Source organism: Choloepus didactylus, chromosome 15 (assembly GCF_015220235.1).
Source record: "Choloepus didactylus isolate mChoDid1 chromosome 15, mChoDid1.pri, whole genome shotgun sequence".
Classification (NCBI taxonomy): domain Eukaryota; kingdom Metazoa; phylum Chordata; class Mammalia; order Pilosa; family Megalonychidae; genus Choloepus; species Choloepus didactylus.
In genome coordinates this window covers 50383835-50405733 of record NC_051321.1, presented here as the reverse complement: position 1 = coordinate 50405733, position 21899 = coordinate 50383835, and the positions used below count along the sequence as shown (strand labels likewise).

The window sequence follows — 21899 nt, the reverse complement described above, 5'->3', positions numbered from 1 at the left end:
TTTACAAAAAATGAAGCTTTAAAATCATAAATAACATCTATAATCTAAAATATTTTTTTTGATTTCTGGTTAAATAACTTTTTCTGATTATCTTTCTCAGTCTGTCTTCTATTTATCAAATAAAAGGCATGTAATTATTGGTCTTTTCTTCAATCCTACATTGAAAAGTTTCTGACTCATGCATAAAACAACTTTTCTTATGTGAAGCTTAATCATCTGGATCTATGTTCCCTAAAGTGTCCTCAGCAGAACACTAAATCTGCAGGATAATACAATGTATAGAATGATAAAAAGTATAACAATCCAGTAAGATTAGAAAATGCTTGATTAAACAAAATTATTTTTTTTTTTACGAGGGAACTTCTTAAAGCCTATAATATATTAGAGGACACACTGAATTCATTATGAGGAATATAGTATGCCTTGCTTCCCAAACTTCATTGACCATAGAAACATTTGATTTCCAGGAGAATCTCAAGGAAAAAAAAAAAGTACAACATAGAATTTCTTTTTTTTTTTTTTTTTTCAATTGTGGAAACATATATACAGCCTAAATCTTCCCATTCCACCCCCTCCCTAGCATTCCATCAGTGGGATTAATCACATTTAGAATGTTGTGATGTGATGGCCTTCCCATCCTCCATTACTAGTAATTTCCCTTCACCTTAAACAGCAACCCTACACTCTTTTCTTAACTCCCCATTGCCCCTTCCCCCATTTCTCTTAACCCAAACTCTACTTCTCATCTCTATGGTCATATTCTCTGATAATTTCCTTGTGTTTACTATGAGGCTTAAAATTAACCTCTTAAATCCATAACAATCTTGTTTTTCTTTGATACCAACTTAACTTCAATAGGACACATAAACTATTTTCCTATACTCCTCCATTCCCCCACCTTTATATAGTTCTTGTCAAAAATTACATATTTTACATTGAGTTCAAAACCACTGATTTGTCATTAGAGTTTGTATATTTTATGTCATGTAGGAAGTAAATAGTGGAGTTACAATTCAAAAATTATTGACTTCTATTTGCATTCCATTGTGGTCTGAGAATGTGCTTTGAATATATTCATTTTTTTTTTTTAATTTATTGAGGCTTGTTTTATGTCCCAGCATATGGTCCATTCTGGGGAAAGATCCATGATCACTACAGAAAGATGAGTGTCGTGGTGATTTGGGATGTAAAGTTCTATATATGTCTGTTAAGATTCTCTATATCTCTTTCTCCTTTCTTTGTTTCTCTGTCAGTAGGACTCCCTTTAGTATCTGAAGTAGAGCAGGTCTTTTATTGGCAAACTCTCTCAGCATTTGTTTGTCTATGAAAAATTTAAGCTCTCCCTAAAACTTGAAGGAGAGTTTTGCTGGATAAAGTATTCTTGGTTGGAAATTTTTCTCTCTCAGAGTTTTAAATACATCATGCCACTGCCTTCTCACCTCCATGGTGGCGGCTGAGTAGTCACAGCTTAGTCTTATGTTGTTTCCTTTGTATGTGGTGAATTGCTTTTCTCTTGCTGCTTTCAGAACTTGCTCCTTCTCTTCAGTATTTGACAGTCTGATCAGAATATGTCTTGGAGTGGGTTTATTCGGATTTATTCTATTTGGGGTTTGCTGGGCATTTATGCTTTGTGTATTTATCCTGTGTGGAAGGCTGGGGAAGTTTTCCCCAACAATTTCTTTGAATACTCTTTCTAGACCTTTACCCTTCTCTTCCCCTTCTGGGACACCAATGAGTCTTAAGTTTGGACGTTTTATTTTATCTATCATATCCCTGAGATCCATTTCAATTTTTTCAATTTTTTTTCTCCATTCTTTCTTTTGTTCTTTCATTTTCTGTTCTGTGGACTTCTAGGACACTGAGTTGTTATTCAGCTTCCTCTAATCTTGTATTATGAGTATCCAGAGTCTTTTTAATTTGGCCAACAGTTTCTTTTATTTCTGTAAGATCTTCTATTTTTTTATTTACTCTTGCAATGTCTTCTTTATGCTCTTCTAGGGTCTTCTTTATGTCCCTTATATCCTGTGCCATGGTCTTCTTGATGTCCTTTAAATCCTTTGCCATGTTTTCATTCCTTGATTGTAGTTCTTTGATTAATTGTGCCAAGTACTGTGTCTCTTCTGATATTTTGATTTGGGTGTTTGGAATTGGGTTCTCCATATCGTCTGGTTTTATCATATGCATTAAGATTTTCTGTTGTTTTTGGCCTCTTGGCATTTGCTATGTTTGATAGGGTTCTTTCAAGTTGTAAAAAAAAAAATCTAATTTTTCAGAAATACAAGTTGGTGGTGTATACTTTCTCTAACTAACCAGCAGATGGAGTCTGCACATCACCTATACCCCTCAAGTCAGCTCTCCTCAACTTTGTCCTTGTGGTGTGTGCATAAATGATTCTTGTGGGGTTCAGTTGGTGAACTCAGTTTGGGTGTGTTGCTGGGGCCATCCACCCTGAATGTGGGGTGTGTGTCTGGGTGGATAGGGAGGCAGGACAGCTTTAATAGTCAAACTCCCCAGGTGTTCCTAGAGATTCAAGGCCGCTGCAAGAGTCTAAGCATTCATTTCAGTTCTGTCCCAGACCCTCTGTCGCTGACCCACAAACCACCAGCATTGACGTAGCATCCCTGGGTTTTCCAAGTGGGCCCCCCTTCTCAGCTGTGATGTTCCAGGACCTCTGCCAAGGGAATCACAACATAGAATTTCAAGGAATGCACTTAGAGAAACATTGATGTTGGTAATTTCAAGAGCTGGAACATAATCCCCAAAGGCCAGCATCTTGTCACTTTTATGCTTAACTCTTGTAACAAAATAAATGCTTTTAGTGTTTTTTTTAATTATAGTTCCTTTAAAAGAAACTTCATGTTGCTTATAGTATGAAGAAAATGGCCAATGTAACTGTGTTTTAAATTCTAGATACCTTTGGAATTAATAACATCACAGGTGTTATCTATGTGAATGCTCCTCTGGACTACGAGACAAGGACGAGCTATGTTCTGCGAGTCCAAGCCGATTCCCTGGAAGTTGTCCTAGCCAACCTCCGAGTTCCTTCAAAAAGTAAGTTACATTACTTAGGGATTTTACAAGCATTTTATGATGTTTCTCTCAATTTCTGATGAAAATGCATATAAGTAAATAAAGCTCTCAGTGGAGAAGTTAGGAAGATCATTAAAATTCAAAAATGACTGCCTCTTCATGTTAATAGCTAAAATATGGCAATGCAGGGAGAGATTTCGTAAGCAGAAATGTCAAGGCAATAGCACACTGTTTTCAAACTTTGCATACAATAGTATTAGAATACCATCATCGTCTTTGTACGTTAAATAATAAACCTGATTCTTAATCCCATTGTGAGGCTCTGAATCCTCTGGAGTGTATATTGTTAATGAAAGCATGACTGCTAGACATTCCATAAAATATGTGACTTCCTGTACTGCTGCACTTTCTTAGAGAAGAGAACAAAAGCATCTTCAAATGGGTGACTAATATTTATGTAATTCATATATTGCATCATTTAATTCACACACAGTCTATGAGATGACATTTTTATTCCCACTTTACAGAGACAAGGAGATAAAAAACTTGTCATTTTTTTTCAGTGACACAGTCAGTAAATGAGAGATTTAAGCCCATATCTGACTGTGAAATCTTTTTCCTACATTTTCGTGTGATGTACTTTACACCATCAAGAAAGAGTAAGGGCCAAGTTGTGGAAAGGAGTGGCTAGCACAGAATCTAAAAGTTGTTACCAATAATGGGGTAAATGCTATTTTTTTCCACCCACTGAAGTAATATTTTTTATTGTTAAGCAATACATTTTTATCTAATCATGCTCTTTTAGAAGTCCCAAGAAAACCAAATTTAATTTAAAATTTTAGTAGAACAGAGGCCCAGATAGAGTGAATTTAGGAGACAGAATATGGAACGTTCACCTTTTACCTGGGACCATTCCTAGACATCTGATCATAGCTCCCTCTATCAACTCCTCTGGAAGGGGAAGGAAGATAAAAGAAGAGTGTGTGAGAGCCAATGCAAAGAAACAAGTATGAGTGATACCAGGGTGAGATAGCCCAGACAGTATGAGGGAAGGAACAATATAGGAGAAAATCACAAATGATGCACATGGAATATAGAGTGAATGCAGAATTTTCTGTATAGTTTAGCAATTGACAATCATAAAAATAAATCACTCCTTTTCATTTATTCCAAACCTCACTTACTGATCTAGTGCAGAGGGCAGCAGTCTCTTATAAAGGTACAATCAAACTGCTTGAAAAATCAGATTGCATACTATGTGTGTCTTTGGAATTGATTGAATTAAATTGTCCTCAATGAGCATGTGTTGCTTGCAGAATTAAATCATTTAAAAATAGAAGACAGTTCTTTGTGTTTTTTAAATCTTTAAACGGCAGCCAATTGTATTTTTTTGAAATTATAGAGAATGCTTCAAATTGTAAATTGGATTCACTAATCCAGGGGTCAAAAAGTTAGAGTAGTTCCAAATTACACAATGTAAACCATCTTAATACGATTACAAATACAAGGGTAATAATTTGAAAACTGTATTTGTCATATTTCTTTGAAACAAATGAGCAGTTAGTTTTAGAAAGTAAATTTTGCTAAATATTCAGGTTGTAGAGCCTAGCATTTCTCAATAAATACCTCTGATTTCTAGGAATAGCGCTACATTGAACTGTCATATATGAATGCAGTATTCTGAAAAACTATCAGAAATGCAATGCAATTAGCTCCCATTACTCTAAGTTAATTGTAAATCTAAGGCTAATAAAAATTCAGCTAATGCAAACACGAGTATACTTGTACGTGCACCAGTGTGCATGTAGAGGTGAAACCAATTAGCAAATTCATGAACTATCTTCCCACAAGTGCATCAGGCCTAACATCTAAATGTTAGTTTGTTTAATGTCTGGTGCTTTGAACTTTGCTATTAACACTTCATGACTGACCTTTACTTCTTGGGTTTGAAATGAAAAACCTATGTATTTGAAACAGTTTTATTTATTAATGACTGTTAATGCCTATAATCAATCTGTAATCCTTTAAGCTATACAAATGTAAATTGAAGTTAATTAATTCATTGTCTAATTAATTCAACCATACTTCAAATTTGGCTGCTCTATGATCTTTAGCTGTACCAAAATATCATGTGAATAAAGGTAATAAACTGAAGGACTTTAACTCATGAAAGAAGTGTTTTATCATGATTTTACCAAGACTTTGTTAATGAAATCCTTTTCAAGTAAATTTTAGGTCTATGTTGTTACTGGATTTAATATTTAAGTGCAAATTAATAGCAAAAATAGAAAACTTCTAGACTCATTTTATAAATTTGACACTAGGAATATTTAAAATATTTTAACCTTTTAGTGCAGAACATTTAAAAATATATACAAAATTACAGAGAATGTTACAACGAACCCCCATATATCAACTACCCAATTTAAACATTAGCCAACTCCTGGGGAATCTTGTTTCATCTATCACCCTACCTACTCCCCTACTTCATTATTTTGGAACAAATCAGAGACATAATATTTCATCTATAAATATTTTGTTATGTAACTCTTAAAAATAAGGATCCTTTTAAAACTTAACCACAATACCATTATTATTTCCCTACAAATTAAGAAAAAATCTTCAATACCAACAAATATCCAATCAGTACTCATATTAAAAAATTATTCACAGCTGAATCCAAATAAGGCCCATAAGTTATAATTGGTTGATGGGTCTTTTAAGTCTCTTTTAATCTATAGGTTTCAATGTCACCACCACCACCACTTTTTATTGCACCTTGATATATGTTTGTTGAAGAAACCAGATTAGCAGACTATACTTAAAGTCAATGAATTTGAAAGAATCGGAGTTATGTAGCCTTCTCGGGTTTTTACATTGTGTCAGATCTCACAAAATTTAAGATTAAGTTTTCACTCACATGCTTTGGATTTTTCATCCAGGACTTCTAGAGATATATTTTTTCCCTTTCTTAACCAGTAGTTTTTGTTTTTAAACTGTTAATCATCTTTGAAAGTAGTGAGAAATAAAAATGTATAATCAAATGAATGAAAAATGCAATAAAACCAATGAACAGAAATCATATTTTAAAGAACAAATTTTCCCAAGAATTGAAAAATGATATAAAGAGAAAAAATTAAGCAATCTTAGCCTGCTGGTTCATTATCCCACTGCTAAATAAAAGTAGTGAAGATAAAACATATCCTAGTAAGTCCCAAATATGATATTCCTTTTTTGTTTTTCTCCTCAGCAATCTCTTGGCTCACAAAGTAACTGACTGGTCCAGGACCTGCAGATATTTGTTTTCCTTTGGGATCTTTGTTGCACCAATTATTGCCTTGACACTTTTTTATTGAGTATCTGTAAAATGCCAGGTACCAAAAAGGATTTCAGTATCCAAAGATAGAGAAGCAAAGTTCCTATGCTCAAGAACCTTTGGTTCAAAGGAAGACACACATATAGACAATTAGTGACAAGGTAATGCCTATTGTTACAAAGTGTGGTGGGTGGTGGTAGTACACAGTGCAAAGTGAGAGAGAAGAGTAAGCAGCTAATATATGAGTGATCAGAGAAGAAAAAGTTTGAAAGCGCAATTCCAAATCATTGAGCATTAGAGATGATGAAAAACTAAATAGTAACTTGGAAGTTTTGACAAAAATACAAAGATATAATAGACCTAAAATTACAAAGAAAGGTGCTGGAATTAAACAGAGATTATCAAAGATATTAAAAACAAAGTTTACCATTCTAAAAACCCCCTTTTCCTAAACAGGATAAAAAAGGTTACACTAATGAAGATTTAGAAAAGCTTTTGTGTGGAACATTCCTTTGGAGAAAAAAGCTGTACTTGTGTTCTTTGCCAAAACACCCTCATGCCCACAAGAGGAACATTTGGGAATGGATGCTCTTCCTTCTCAAATTCAGTGTTGGAGGCTACAGTGGGACCACTGTGCCCCTGTTTGTGAGGGGGCATAGAAAATTTGTGTCTGACACCTGTTAGAGAAATCTAGGGGGAGAAAAGGTGGAGCTCACTAGCTATTCTGATCGCTGGAGCAGAAGAGAATTACATTTGCATGTAGATAAGTTTGCATTCTTAGAATTCATTCAGACAACGAATCTGTGAATGTTACCCAATGTCTAGAGGCAGAGACATGTGAAAGACAACTGGCACACTAGTTTTCTTAGATCCTGTACAGTACAGTCACTATGAGAGGTGATAAGAATGCAAGAGGCAGAAGATGGAGATGAGCTGCCGAATTGTTAGTAAAATGGCAAGTTGGAAATTAATTGTGATGCACTGCCAAAAACAAGGAGCTTCAGGAGAGCATACAAGTGCTGAAAGGGCCCCATTGACAATGTTTGTTTTAAACACTGGCCTGACTGAAAGTGCATTAAACCATTTCAAAACAGTAATATTTAAATAGGAACTTTTCTGCCTGTCTTACCACTGTTTTCTCCTCAGTGCCAGATGAAGGTAGCCTAGGTGTTCAGAAACAACTGCTGGTGAATGGAGAAGGAAATGATTAATAAAGAAAAAAAGAAGTCTCTTACAAGCTCTCCCCTAAAGGCAAGAGACCTGCCCAGAATGTATCTTAGCTGAGAAGGAGAGTTTTACCTTGAAGTGAAATTTGAAATGTTGATTAATATAGTGGACTAGACAATCTAATATTTTAATCAATTTACTTATTTTTATTTAACATGATTATAGTACTTTTTTTTCTAGAGCTTTTACTCAACACTAGGGGAAAGAGTACTCCCAATCAGCAGGATAAAAGGGATAATAGAGAGGAAAAATATCACTTTTATAATTATATTCCGTATGCCCATATTCAGCATACCATTTCAGTGTGGCTGGATAGCAGAATACGATGGGAGCAGTTGTAAGGAATTTAAGCTACATGAAAGCAGAGGGTTTTTCTGTTATATTTTTTGATGTATCTCATTAGCCTGATACAATGCCTGGCACATAAAATAAACTCAATTAAGAGTTGTCTGAGGAATGAGTCTGGAGATTTAGGGCCAGATTATGAAGGGCTTTAATTATCATGCTAGCGATATGCAAATATGCAGCATACCCACCACTCATAGTCCCAGTCCCATAGCAGACTTTGCTAACTATGCATGAGCTCCACCCACCCCCATGGCACCAGCACTCAATATGCTCTTTGTGGCCTTTCATTACAGAAATTCATTATATTTCATTACAGAAATGTAGGTAGTCATTACAACAGATGGAGCCAGTCCACTATTTTAATCATAGGAGTGCGTTTAGGAGCTCCCTTATAATATTTAATGTTGTAGGGACTCTGAGAATCTTTGGAAAGGAAGTTTTGATTTCTCATTCTTCCTTCACCAAAAACTCCCCGGCCTTCTAAACTTCTCAGCTTTTATTTCGCTTCTACTATTCCCATTCTGTATCTTTTCCCTTGGCTCACATGTTGACCAGGAATTTTTTGTTGAGTAATTGTCTCCATTTCATGAAGGAAAGACAACTGAGAATGTATTGCTGTTTCTAATGTTATTTTTAAATTATGAGTCCTCTTTTCCTCTTATCCATATTCTCTATCTTCCCAGACCAACTCAGTCTCGCCTGGGTTTTCAGGACATAAGTTTTTTGGTCCCTGTCTTAATTTGCCAGAGCTCTATGACAAACAGCAGGCAATAATTTGCTTAACAACATGAATTTACTGGGTCATTGATTGGGAAGCTAGAAGTCTGAAATCAAGACATCAGCAAGGCCGTGCTTTCTCGCCAAATCTGTAGCATTCTGGTGCTGGCTTGCTGCAATCTTTGCTGTTCCTTGACTTGCATCTCTGCCTCCTGTCACATAGTGATCTCTCTCTCCTTGTTTGCTCTTCTGGATTCTGCTGACTTCTGGCTTCCTCCTATGGCTTTCTGTGACTCACTGCATCCCAATTTCCTCTCTTTATAAGATCTCCAGTTGTATGGAGTAAGACCCAGCCTGATTCAATTTGGCCACACCTTAACATCTTCAACTTGAAAAAGTCCCATTTAAAGATGGGTTCACACCCATAGGAAAGCAGACTATGATTTAAATATGTCTTTTGTGGGGACATGATTCAATCCCAACAATCCCAAAGGGACTCAAAGGAGCTTGGGTCCAGAAGAAATTCCATAGAAATTTATATAGGTATTTATGCCCCCAAAATCATCCCCATTCTTTTATTTGTACGTAGAAATATGCAACTTTATAGCACAGTTTGATTTACAGAATTCTGTAATCAAAGTTGCAATTTTTCCTTCAAAGTAAAATTATAATTATCTTTAAATGTATAAGGGGAAAAAGCATAGCTTTCTATAAATATATCACTGTTTTGAGACAATAACTAGCCTTTCAATCAGGAACAAATGACAGGACAATTAAGATAAACCTTTAACCGGTGATAAAACAACTCAAATGCTATTGATTTTCATTTTATGGTTTTGCTTTAGGCTACAAGCTTGTAACGCATTTCATTTTCTTGGATTTCCTGGTTCCATACAGAAGGTCTGTGACAAATAATGCTAATGACTCCTTACTCATAATTGACTGGCTTACAAAAGCATTGCTTGTATAACTTAGATAACATTTTAGCATGTCATGTTATTTTCTCAGTTCGGGAAACCCCAACTAAGATCAAGTCCTTGTATTTGTGCTGTAAACATATGCCATATTTTTAGGAACTTTATTCATATTTTATTACTTTAAAATTTGAAAACCACTTTATGAAAAATAACACTATAATTCCTTTTACATATTTTTGTCTCAAACATTCTAGGCATCTTATATTAATACACAGTTGAAACAACCACATTTTTTATGAAACATAAACTTATTCTAGGAGGCTCATGAATAAAATCATCTGGACAAGAAAACATTTGTAGATTAAGACTAGGGCAAACTGGGCCAAAGGGTAAAAGTCGAAACTGACTGTTTTAAAACTTCAGCTTTCATGTGAGACCAAGGGAAGAGATGTCTATTTGGTGCAGGATCTGTATTTTCTAAACAGTATAACTCTACAGTCGGTTTGTTCAAACACCACAATTACATGGAACTTTGAATAGGAAGTGAGATATGGTAGGTTAGAAAAGGTTGGAGTGAAATAGTGACACACCCCAAAGTAATTTGGGCAGAGAATAAAAAATATATTTACAGCCTCCCCCCCACCCCACCCCAAGGAGCTGGGGGAAGGTGCAGAAGTGTTGGACTTCCTCACCTGGACTGGTGTTGATGTTGTCACAAACATTGGGACTGGCGGTTTAATGTGCCGAGCCCTCAATCATGGGACTTGCCCTTATGAAGCTCATTACTGCAAAGGAGAGGCTAAACTTGCATATAATTGTGCCTAAGAGTCTCCCCCTGAGTACTGCTTTGTTGCTCAGATGTGGCCCTCTCTCTCTCCAACTGAGCCACCTTGGCAGGTGAACTCACTGCCCTCCCCCCTACGTGGGACCCAACTCCCAGGGGTGTAAATCTCCCTGGCAACACAAGATATGACTCCTGGGGATGAATCTGAACCTTGCATTATGGGATTGAGAATATCTTCTTGACCAAAAGGGAGACGCAAAATGAGATGAAATAGTTTCAGTGGCTGAGAGATTTCAAATGGAGTCGAGAGGTCACTCTGGTGTACATTCTTATGCACTATATAGATAACGCCTCTTAGGTTTTAATGTATTGGAATACCTAGAAGTAAATACCTGAAACTACCAAACTCCAACCCAGTAGTCTGTACTCCTGAAGATGATTATCTAATAATGTAGATTACGAAGGGGTGACTGTGTGATTGTGAAAACCTTGTGGATCACACTCCCTTTATCTGTATGGATGGATGAGAAGAAAATGGGGATAAAAACTAAATGACAAATAGAGTGAGATGGGGGGGATGGTTTGGGTGTTCTTTTTTTACTTTTATCTTTTATTCTTATTCTGATTCTTTCTGATGTAAGGAAAATGTTCAGAAATACATTGTGGCGATGAATGCATAACTATATGATCGTACTATGAACAGTTGATTGTATACCATGGATGACTGCATGGCATGTGAATATATCTCAATAAAATTGAATTATTAAAAAAATAAAAAGAAAACATTTGTATTGTGCAAAATAGTTTTGCTTGGGAATGAAACTTCAAAATGGTTATGGGATTTCATTAATGCATTTCTGAAACCAAGTGCTTTGAGGTAATGCTATTTCGTTGCCCCCAAAATTGGTTTGCTAAACCTATGTCAATAATGTGTGACCAACTCTAATAAATTAGAACATAAATTATGACATATCTTTATTTTTAGTATGAGGAAAAATCATGTTTTATCTGGAAAACATTTTGTAGTTTTCATGGCATTTAAATTAAAGTGTTTAGGAGTCTAAGAATGTATAAAATTGTTCTTACTTACACCTAACACTGAGTCCAAGGTACCAAAGACAAGAGATATAATTTTCCTCATTCATGGAAACTTCTTTCTAATTAAAACGATTAATAATTTTGATTTTTTTCTTTACCTCTTTGATCCAAATTTAAATTGACTTTCAAAGTAGAGACCATTTGCTGATCCACGAGTATGTTTACAATTTTATAATCAGCTTTAGAGAATAGCAATCATTTGATTAAGGATGAAGCCCCAGAGCTACACAATAGCAATTCCATGCCTTTCATTTCAAGAAAACTTCTACTTCAGTAGAGGCAAACTAATCCCTATTAAATGCACATGAAAGGCTGCACTGAACTGATAATCTGTTAAATCATTTACTTTCCGGAAATATAAATGTTCTACAAATGAAGTGGAAAACTGAAACAACTAGCTGGATAATATAAGCATGAAATACATTCTAGCAATAAAAACATGAAGAAAAAATTATGATTTTCTGCTAATTCGGAGTAATCCTCCATTATTGCTATTGCTTAATCTCCATAGTCTGCTGCTCCATAGTCAAAATCAGTTCTTCACTACGGAATACGGCAGCTACAGTTTTTTTTTTTTTTTAATATTTTGCTTATGTAGCTATTAAATTTATTTTATTTCTTTTTATCCCTTTAGCAAACGGAAAGTGAACATCTGTTTCCTTTAGAGACATATTTTATTTTGACTGACTTAATAAACAGCTGAATTTATTGGTTGATTATTGAAAGGGGGAAGAAAAAAGCCTTCCCATTAACTAGACAAAACTAAATTTTAGCATTATGTTTGAATGATAAAAAGAAATGTGGAAAAAACTTCTGCACAGAAGGAATGTAAATAGGAGTAAGCCTTCAGAAGTTTTCAGTTTCACCTTCAGTCAGGCCGTCCATCTTTCTCAGTATTTCTGCGGTCAGTTTGTTTCCCAGTTTCCATATTGACTGAATTACTTTCCCTTACTCTTTAGGGATGATTGTGCCTTGATGTCTGCTTACACCATTCCCTCTGTCTAAAACATCCTTTCCTTGTTTTCTGGATAATTCCCAATTATTTTACAAAGTTAATTTTAAAGCTCATCTCATTTTTTAAATTTTCCTTAATCCATTTACTGTCTGTCATACGGAAGAAAGCTATGACATTTAAGTATAAAATAAGTAGTAGCACAAAGAAGTGTATGGTGAGTTGATCTGTGAGAGATATAGATAGGGGTGGTTTGAGTTCAGAGAGAGTAGATTACTGCAGTGAACTAAATTGCTTCTTGAATGAGATTGGAAATAGAAACTACTTGAAGTAATAACCAGTTTAGTTTAAGTGGATCTATTCTGATTAAGGTAGATGGTAGAAGGGAGGGATAGCTTCAGAAGGAAAAGCTTGGAGAAGGAAATTCACAAGGAGACTTCACAGGACAGTGAGGAGCATTGTGAAGAATTAGTGAATGAAAAAAACTGGAAAGTAGTTAAGTAAAAAATACATCATAAAGCAGTGTTTCTCAAAATATGTAATTGAACCATGTGATCAGATCACTTGAAGCTTATTTCAAAATGTGTATTTTTGTGCTCTCTTCTCCCAAATCTACTGAGTTAAGAAATCTGGAAATTGGAATGTTAACCATGCTCACTGCGTGTTTCTCTCTCTTTCTCGTTTTACAACATATTTGAAATATTTACACAGAGAATAATCTTTTGTACATTTTTGTGCAGAAACATAATATTAGAAAACTTAGGTCAGCATAGAGGATGGTTTGGAGAGATATAGAAAGAATAGTAAAAGAATATTTCAGTCATAAACTAATATTGAGCCAGCGAGATGAGGAAATGTGGAGCGGATGCAAAAGAAAGTTGATAGGACCTGATGACTGTCCGTGAAAAGAGAGAAATAAATCAAAGATGGTTTTATACTTTTGAACCTGGGTGAGAAGAATTATATCTAGAAAGCTGCTAGAAATAAGGGACTGGGCTGCCAGAGGATGTTCAAAGCGCTAGACATATAGATTTTGGAAGACGTCATATAGGGATGATTGCTTATGCCACAAGAATGTTATGCAAAGAGGCAGTAGTTTCACATGGTATAAATTCAAAATAAGGTGTAATTGGAGGAATCAGGCCAGAAGGCTTCAAAATACAAAGCATCTCTCGAGTTCTCCTAACCCACAAAGAGAACTTCACACTGTAGAAAGGGCTGAAAGAGAGGGTCCCTTTCCTAGTACTGCTCTACATATTTATAGGGGTGACAGGTAGAGGGATAGGGAATAATTTTTGGCCTTGTAACAATGGTAGTTTCATGGTCAAAGAAATTATCTTCTTAGAACAGGGGAGCCTCTATAGCTCAGAAGCTTGTATCAGCAAGAGGCCCAGGTTTGATCCATTGAGCTAACTCAGATCCAGTGAGCTACTGGTTTAGTTTCCCAGCTGCTATAACAAATACTAAATAGTACATTGGCTTAAACAGTGGGAATTTATTGGCTCCCAGTTTTGAGGCTAGGGGGAATTAAAAATTGAGGCATCAGCAAGGCAATGTTTTTCTCCCCAAATTCTGTGGCATTCTTTGGTCTTGGTTTTTCTGTCCCATGGCCTTGCTGGGTAATACTGACTTCCAGCTCCAGCAGCTCCCTGTGGCTTCTCTTTCCATGTCCGATTTCCTTTGCTTATAAGGACTTCAGCCATATGGGTTTAAGGCCCACCCTCATTCAGTGTGGGCACACCTTAACTATTAACATCCTCAAAGGTCCTATTTAAAAAAGGGAATCACACTCACAGGACCAGGGGTCAGGATATGAATACGCCTTTTGTGGGGGGACGTAATTCAATCCCCAACAGCCAGTTGCTTGGTAGGTTGCCGAAAGAGGAAAATTAATGAGCCTCCTGGCCATCTGGCTTGTTCTTTCTGAGATAGCAAGAGGGAAGAGTGAAAGTCCTTCCATTTAGAGAATAGGAGAAAAGACCATCTGTTGAAGAAGACAGTAGAGAAAAGGGATGAATGTGTGCAGTGATGGCCTGTGAGCAATAAGAGATGGGAGTTTCAGGAAAGGTAGAAGGTAGCTAGCATGGTGCAGATACTCAAGAAAACTTACGTATAACATAAGTATATTGGATGACACTTAGTTGGACCACACTGTGAAGGCTCATTCATGCAAGAAAACCAGCAAATTGTAGAAGGAAATGACTTCTTTGTTTCATCTACACAATAGACAAAATTTGAAACTTAACTTATCCTAAACATTCTCTGATTTTATTAACTTTTATATTTTTATGAGGCATGCACTTTGATTTAATTTACATATTATGTGAATTCAAAAGCAGAAATAGAGATCTTTATGTTTGAGATAAGCATAAATTTAAATTTAATTTTTTAATCATTATTCAAAACATAAATCTAGTAGTCAATTCTTTCATACTGTAGGGGTTTGAAGCTTTATGTCCCACAGAAAACATGTTCTTAAATTTAATATATTCCTTTAGGGATAAATAGGAGCTTATGATGAGGTTACTTCAGTTAAGTTGTGACCCTCATCATTCAGGAAGGGTCTTAATCCTTTTACTGGAGTCCTTTATAAAGGAATAATGAAATTCATACAAAGAGAGAGAAAGCCATGGAAGCCAGAAGGTGAGATAAATGAAATGCGGAAGAAAAGGGGGAGAACAGCAGCTGCCGCCGTATGCCTTGCATGTGGCTGAGGAGCCAAGGATCACTGGCAGCAGGTCTTTGGGAAGAAAGCATTGCTTTGATGATGCTTTGATTTGGACATTTTCCTAGACTCTAACTGTGAACAAATAAATTCCCATGGTCTAACTTTACCCATTTCATGGTATTTGCTTTAGATAGCCTAGGAAACAAAAACACAAAGCTGATTTATATAGGTTTTTTTTTTTTTTCCTCCCAGGAACTTGTCTAGGTCTGATTAATCATTCTTACTCCTTTTTTTTAATCCTGCTTGATATCTTGTACCTTATTAGTCCCCAATATAATATCTTAAAAATAATTACAGATATACAATTTAAAGGAAATCATTTTAAATTGTTGTCACTTTCAATTTTGAGGTCTGTTGCCAGTTTTTTATTTATAGCATATGTTCACCATCAGTACTTCTTGGTTGATATTGCTGTCTTTAAATATAAATACACAGATTACAAAATGCATAAGAAAGTTAGATATTTTATCCAGTCTAGTGACTCAATTTCATTTATGGAATATTCCTATTAGATGATATTTCATAAATGCTAAGATATACATGAATTTAAAGGACAAATGGTAAAGGGAAATTTTATAAGATAAGTATTTTAGGAAGAAATGTCATACATCAGATGATTTACCAGTTAAAGTGTTTAAGAACTCTGACTTGGGTATTAAACAGGACTTAATTCCTTATCCAATTTTTGTCTTTTGAACCCGTCAAAGCTTTATAATCTTCATCTTTATATCAGGGCAAATGTGTATACATCTCATAGGATATTTGAAAATTTTAAGCACAATGAGTTCTGCAAAGTACTTTATTTATTATAACATAGGAAACACCCGATAAAACAAAAGCTATTATTATTGTTAAATAATATATTTGGGCCACACTTAAAAATATAGCAACGACATCCTAACAAAATGGTTCATCTACTCCTTCTCTAGATTATTGTATATAGATATTTCACATTTTCCTTTCAGTTCTTTGTATGATGTTTGTAGGATGGAACATTTTATAAAGTAGTTATACCATCTTTTTGGTTCTTTAGATTTGAGCACCTCTTGATTGACAACCAGATAATGTACAAAGATCCAGAAAAAAAGCTTTTTTTCCCCAAAAAGAATGGTCAAAATAATATAGTCAGTTGTGAATATACTAAATATAATATCTGGTTTAATTTTGCAATATAAAATGGAAATTTTGCATTTTATAACATCTTTTGATATCATAGGATGGAAAATCCAAACTCTTTCTGGAGATAGGGAGATATGGTCCTATTTTCTAGTATGGACTAAATTAGTGGTTCCCAACTGTGCCTGGAACAATTATTTGGTTGGAAGCACCAGAATTCACCTGTGAATGACATACTAAAAGGAATTTATGGGGAGAATACTTGGTGGCTTGCAAAATCAAATGAAAAACTGAACAAGAGGATCTAAAGAAGGACAAGAAACCAGATAAGCTTCAGCAATCTTAGAAATTTAAGGAGAGACTCTTTCTTGAGCAGCACCATCAAGATAGCTGGAGCCAATCACATGTAAGCAAGTGGAAGTCAGCTCAGGAGTCAAGTATCTGGGGAGGGGAGTAGGCATCTCACTGCCCTGTGTTGAGCTTTGTGCCCTTGGCCAGGGTTGTAGTGGAGACCACCATGGTTGACGGTCCCATGAGAGCATGTGGAATGTGAAAGTACAGTAACCCAAGGGAAGAGAAAAATGGAGTTATCTGGACAAAATAAAGGAGGTAGGGATGTTAAGCAGACAGCCCCCTGAAATTCTACTTCACCTTTTAAAGAGCCACATTAAGATCTACATGTGATTGACAGAAATGTTTGGGTGGGTAGATTACTTGAAAGCTATAGAGTTAGATTTTTATTTTCTATCCTAATGAAAATTTAATTTCCATTTTTTAGTGTGACTAGTATTTGAAATTTTAAGGAGCTGATTACTGGACCTTTTGAAATTTTACTAATTTCTGTTCTTTCAAAAAGTAATTTTTTCCTCTAAGAGGTTTGAGATAAGATTAAATATCATGATTGGATTTGGAGGTGGGGCAAGATGGCGGACTGGTGAGCTGTATGTTTTAGCTGCTCCTCCAGGAAAGTAGGTAGAAAGCCAGGAACTGCGTGGACTGGACACCACAGAGCAATCTGACTTTGGGCATACTTCATACAACACTCATGAAAACGTAGAACTGCTGAGATCAGCGAAATCTGCAAGTTTTTGTGTCCAGGGGACCTGCACCCGTCCCTGACAGGCTCAGTCCCGTGGGAGGAGGGGCTGTCAGCTCCGGGAAAGAGAAGGGAGAACTGCAGTGGCAGCCCTTATCAGAAACTCATTCTACTGATCCAGACTCCAACCATAGATAGACTGAGACCAGACACCAGAGAATCTGAGTGCAGCCAGCCCAGCAGAGAGGAGACAGGCATAGAAAAAAAACAACACGAAAAACTCCAAAATAAAAGCGGAGGATTTTTGGAGTTCTGGTGAACATAGAAAGGGGAAGGGCAGAGCTCAGGCCCTGAGGCGCATATGCAAATCCTGAAGAAAAGCTGATCTCTCTTCCCTGTGGACCTTTCCTTAATGGCCCTAATTGCTTTCTCTCTTAGCATTTCAATAACCCATTAGATCTCTGAGGAGGGCCCTTTTTTTTAATACTTTTTTCTTTTTCTAAAACAATTACTCTAAGAAGCCCAATATAGAAAGCTTCAAAGACTTGCAATTTGGGCAGGTCAAGTCAAGAGCAGAACTAAGAGAGCTCTGAGGCAAAAGGCAATAATCCAGAAGCTGAGAAAATTCACTAAACACCACAACTTCCCAAGAAAAGGAGGGTGTCCGCTCACAGCCATCATCCTGGTGGACAGGAAACACTCCTGCCCATCGCCAGCCCCATAGCCCAGAGCTGCCCCATACAACCCAGTGTGACGGAAGTGCTTCAAATAACAGGCACACACCACAAAACTGGGTGTGGACATTAGCCTTCCCTGCAACCTCAGCTGACTGTCCCAGAGCTGGGAAGGTGGAGCAGTGTGAATTAACAAAGCACCATTCAGCCATCATTTCAGCAGACTGGGAGCCTCCCTACACAGCCCAGCAGCCCAGAACCGCCCTGGGGGGACGGCACTCACCTGTGACATAGCACAGTCATCCCTCAACAGAGGACCCGGGGTGCACAGCCTAGAAGAGGGGCCCACTTGCAAATCTCAGGAGCCATACGCCAATAGCAAGGACTTGTGGGTCAGTGGCAGAGACAAACTGTGGCAGGACTGAACTGAAGGATTAGACTATTGCAGCAGCTTTAAAACTCTAGGATCACCAGGGAGATTTGATTGTTAGAGCCACCCCCCTCCCTGACTGCCCAGAAACACGCCCCATATACAGGGCAGGCAACACCAACTACACACGCAAGCTTGGTACACCAATTGGACCCCACAAGACTCACTCCCCCACTCACCAAAAAGGCTAAGCAGGGGAGAACTGGCTTGTGGAGAACAGGTGGCTCATGGACGCCACCTGCTGGTTAGTTAGAGAAAGTGTACTCCACGAAGCTGTAGATCTGATAAATTAGAGATAAGGACTTCAATTGGTCTACAAATCCTAAAAGTACCCTATCAAGTTCAGCAAATGCCAAGAGGCCAAAAACAAAAGAAAATTCTAAAGCATATGAAAAAAAACAGACGATATGGATAACCCAAGCCCAAGCACCCAAATCAAAAGATCAGAAGAGACACAGCACCTAGAGAAGCTATTCAAAGAACTAAAGATGAACAATGAGACCATAGTACGGGAGACAAACGAAATCAAAAAGACCCTAGAAGAGCATAAAGAAGACATTGCAAGACTAAATAAAAAAATGGATGATATTATGGAAATTAAAGAAACTGCTGACCAAATTAAAAAGATTCTGGACACTCATAGTACAAGACTAGAGGAAGTTGAACAAGGAATCAGTGACCTGGAAGATGACAGAATGGAACATGAAAGCATAAAAGAAAGAATGGGGAAAAAAATTGAAAAAATAGAAACGGACCTCAGGAATATGACAGATAATATAAAATGTCCGAATATAAGACTCATTGGTGTTCCAGAAGGGGAAGAAAAGGGTAAAGGTCTAGGAAGAGTATTCAAAGAAATTGTTGGGGAAAACGTCCAAAACCTTCTAAACAACATAAATACACAAATCATAAATGCTCAGCGAACTCCAAATAGAATAAATCCAAATAAACCCACTCCGAGACATATTCTGATCACACTGTCAAACACGGAAGAGAAGGAGCAAGTTCTGAAAGCAGCAAGAGAAAAGCAATTCACCACATACAAAGGAAACAGCATAAGACTAAGTAGTGACTACTCATCAGCCACCATGGAGGCGAGAAGGCAGTGGCACGATATATTTAAAATTCTGAGTGAGAAAAATTTCCAGCCAAGAATACTTTATCCAGCAAAGCTCTCCTTCAAATCTGAGGGAGAGCTTAAATTTTTCACAGACAAACAAATGCTGAGAGAATTTGCTAACAAGAGACCTGCCCTACTGGAGATACTCAAGGGAGCCCTACAGACAGAGAAACAAAGAAAGGACAGAGAGACTTGGAGAAAGGTTCAGTACTAAAGAGATTCAGTATGGGTACAATAAAGGATATTTATAGAGAGAGGGGAAAAATATGACAAACATAAACCAAAGGATAAGATGGCTGATTCAAGAAATGCCTTCACGGTTATAACGTTGAATGTAAATGGATTAAACTCCCCAATTAAAAGATATAGATTCGCAGAATGGATCAAAAAAATGAGCCATCAATATGTTGCATACAAGAGACTCATCTTAGACACAGGGACACAAAGAAACTGAAAGTGTGAAAGGATGGAAAAAAATATTTCATGCAAGCTACAGCCAAAGGAAAGCAGGTGTAGCAATATTAATCTCAGATAAAATAGACTTCAAATGCAGGGATGTTTTGAGAGACAAAGAAGGCCACTACGTACTAATAAAAGGGGCAATTCAACAAGAAGAAATAACAATCAGAAATGTCTATGCACCCAATCAAGGTGCCACAAAATACATGAGAGAAACACTGGCAAAACTAAAGGAAGCAATTGATGTTTCCGCAATAAATATGGGAGACTTCAACACATTACTCTCTCCTATAGATAGATCAACCAGACAGAAGACCAATAAGGAAACTGAAAACCTAAACAATCTGATAAATGAATTAGATTTAACAGACATATACAGGACATTACATCCCAAATCACCAGGATACACATACTTTTCTAGTGCTCATGGAACTTTCTCCAGAATAGATCATATGCTGGGACATAAAACAAGCCTCAAAAAATTTAAAAAGATTGAAATTATTCAAAGCACATTCTCTGACCACAATGGAATACAATTAGAAGTCAATAACCATCAGAGACTTAGAAAATTCACAAATACCTGGAGGTTAAACAACACACTCCTAAACAATCAGTGGGTTAAAGAAGAAATAGCAAGAGAAATTGCTAAATATATAGAGGCGAATGAAAATGAGAACACAACATACCAAAACCTATGGGATGCAGCAAAAGCAGTGCTAAGGGGGAAATTTATAGCACTAAATGCATGTATTAAAAAGGAAGAAAGAGCCAAAATCAAAGAACTAATGGATCAACTGAAGAAGCTAGAAAATGAACAGCAAACCAATCCTCCACCAAGTAGAAGAAAAGAAATAACAAGGATTAAAGCAGAAATAAATGACATAGAGAACAAAAAAACAATAGAGAGGATAAATATCACCAAAAGTTGGTTCTTTGAGAAGATCAACAGGATTGACAAGCCCTTAGCTAGACTGACAAAATCAAAAAGAGAGAAGACCCATATAAACAAAATAATGAATGAAAAAAGGTGACATAACTGCAGATCCTGAAGAAATTAAAAAAATTATAAGAGGATACTATGAACAACTGTATGGCAACAAACTGGATAATGTAGAAGAAATGGATAATTTCCTGTAAACATATGAACAACCTAGACTGACCACAGAAGAAATAGAAGACCTCAACCAACCCATCACAAGCAAAGAGATCCAATCAGTCATCAAAAATGTTCCCACAAATAAATGCCCAGGGCCAGATGGCTGCACAGGGGAATTCTACCAAACTTTCCAGAAAGAACTGACACCAATCTTACTCAAACTCTTTCAAAACATTGAAGAAAATGGAACACTACCTAACTCATTTTATGAAGCTAACATCAATCTAATACCAAAACCAGGCAAAGATGCTACAAAAAAGGAAAACTACCGGCCAATCTCCCTAATGAATATACATGCAAAAATCCTCAACAAAATACTTGCAAATCGAATCCAAAGACACGTTAAAGAAATCATACACCATGACCAAGTGGGGTTCATTCCAGGCATGCAAGGATGGTTCAATGTAAGAAAATCAATCAATGTATTACAACGCATTAACAAGTCAAAAGGGAAAAATCAATTGATCATCTCAATAGATGCTGAAAAAGCATTTGACAAAATCCAACATCGCTTTTTGATAAAAACACTTCAAAAGGTAGGAATTGAAGGAAACTTCCTCAACATGATAAAGAGCATATATGACAAACCCACAGCCAGCACGGTACTCAATGGTGAGAGACTGAAAGCCTTCCCTCTAAGATCAGGAACAAGACAAGGATGCCCGCTGTCACCACTGTTATTCAACATTGTGCTGGAAGTGCTAGCCAGGGCAATCCCGCAAGACAAAGAAATAAAAGGCATCCAAATTGGAAAGGAAGAAGTAAAACTGTCATTGTTTGCAGATGATATG

The 21899-nt window shown here is 36.6% G+C and overlaps 1 protein-coding gene across 7 annotated transcripts in view; it reads left to right on the top strand.

Moving 5' to 3' along the window:
- Window positions 1-21899, top strand: part of PCDH15 (protocadherin related 15) — a 1822477-nt gene that overhangs the window by 1678152 nt on the left and 122426 nt on the right. For all 7 annotated transcript variants that reach the window (XM_037804906.1, XM_037804907.1, XM_037804908.1 and 4 more), the window contains one exon: window positions 2911-3051. In XM_037804906.1, the coding sequence (XP_037660834.1) occupies window positions 2911-3051 (141 nt within the window). The remainder of the gene's footprint in view (window positions 1-2910; window positions 3052-21899) is intronic.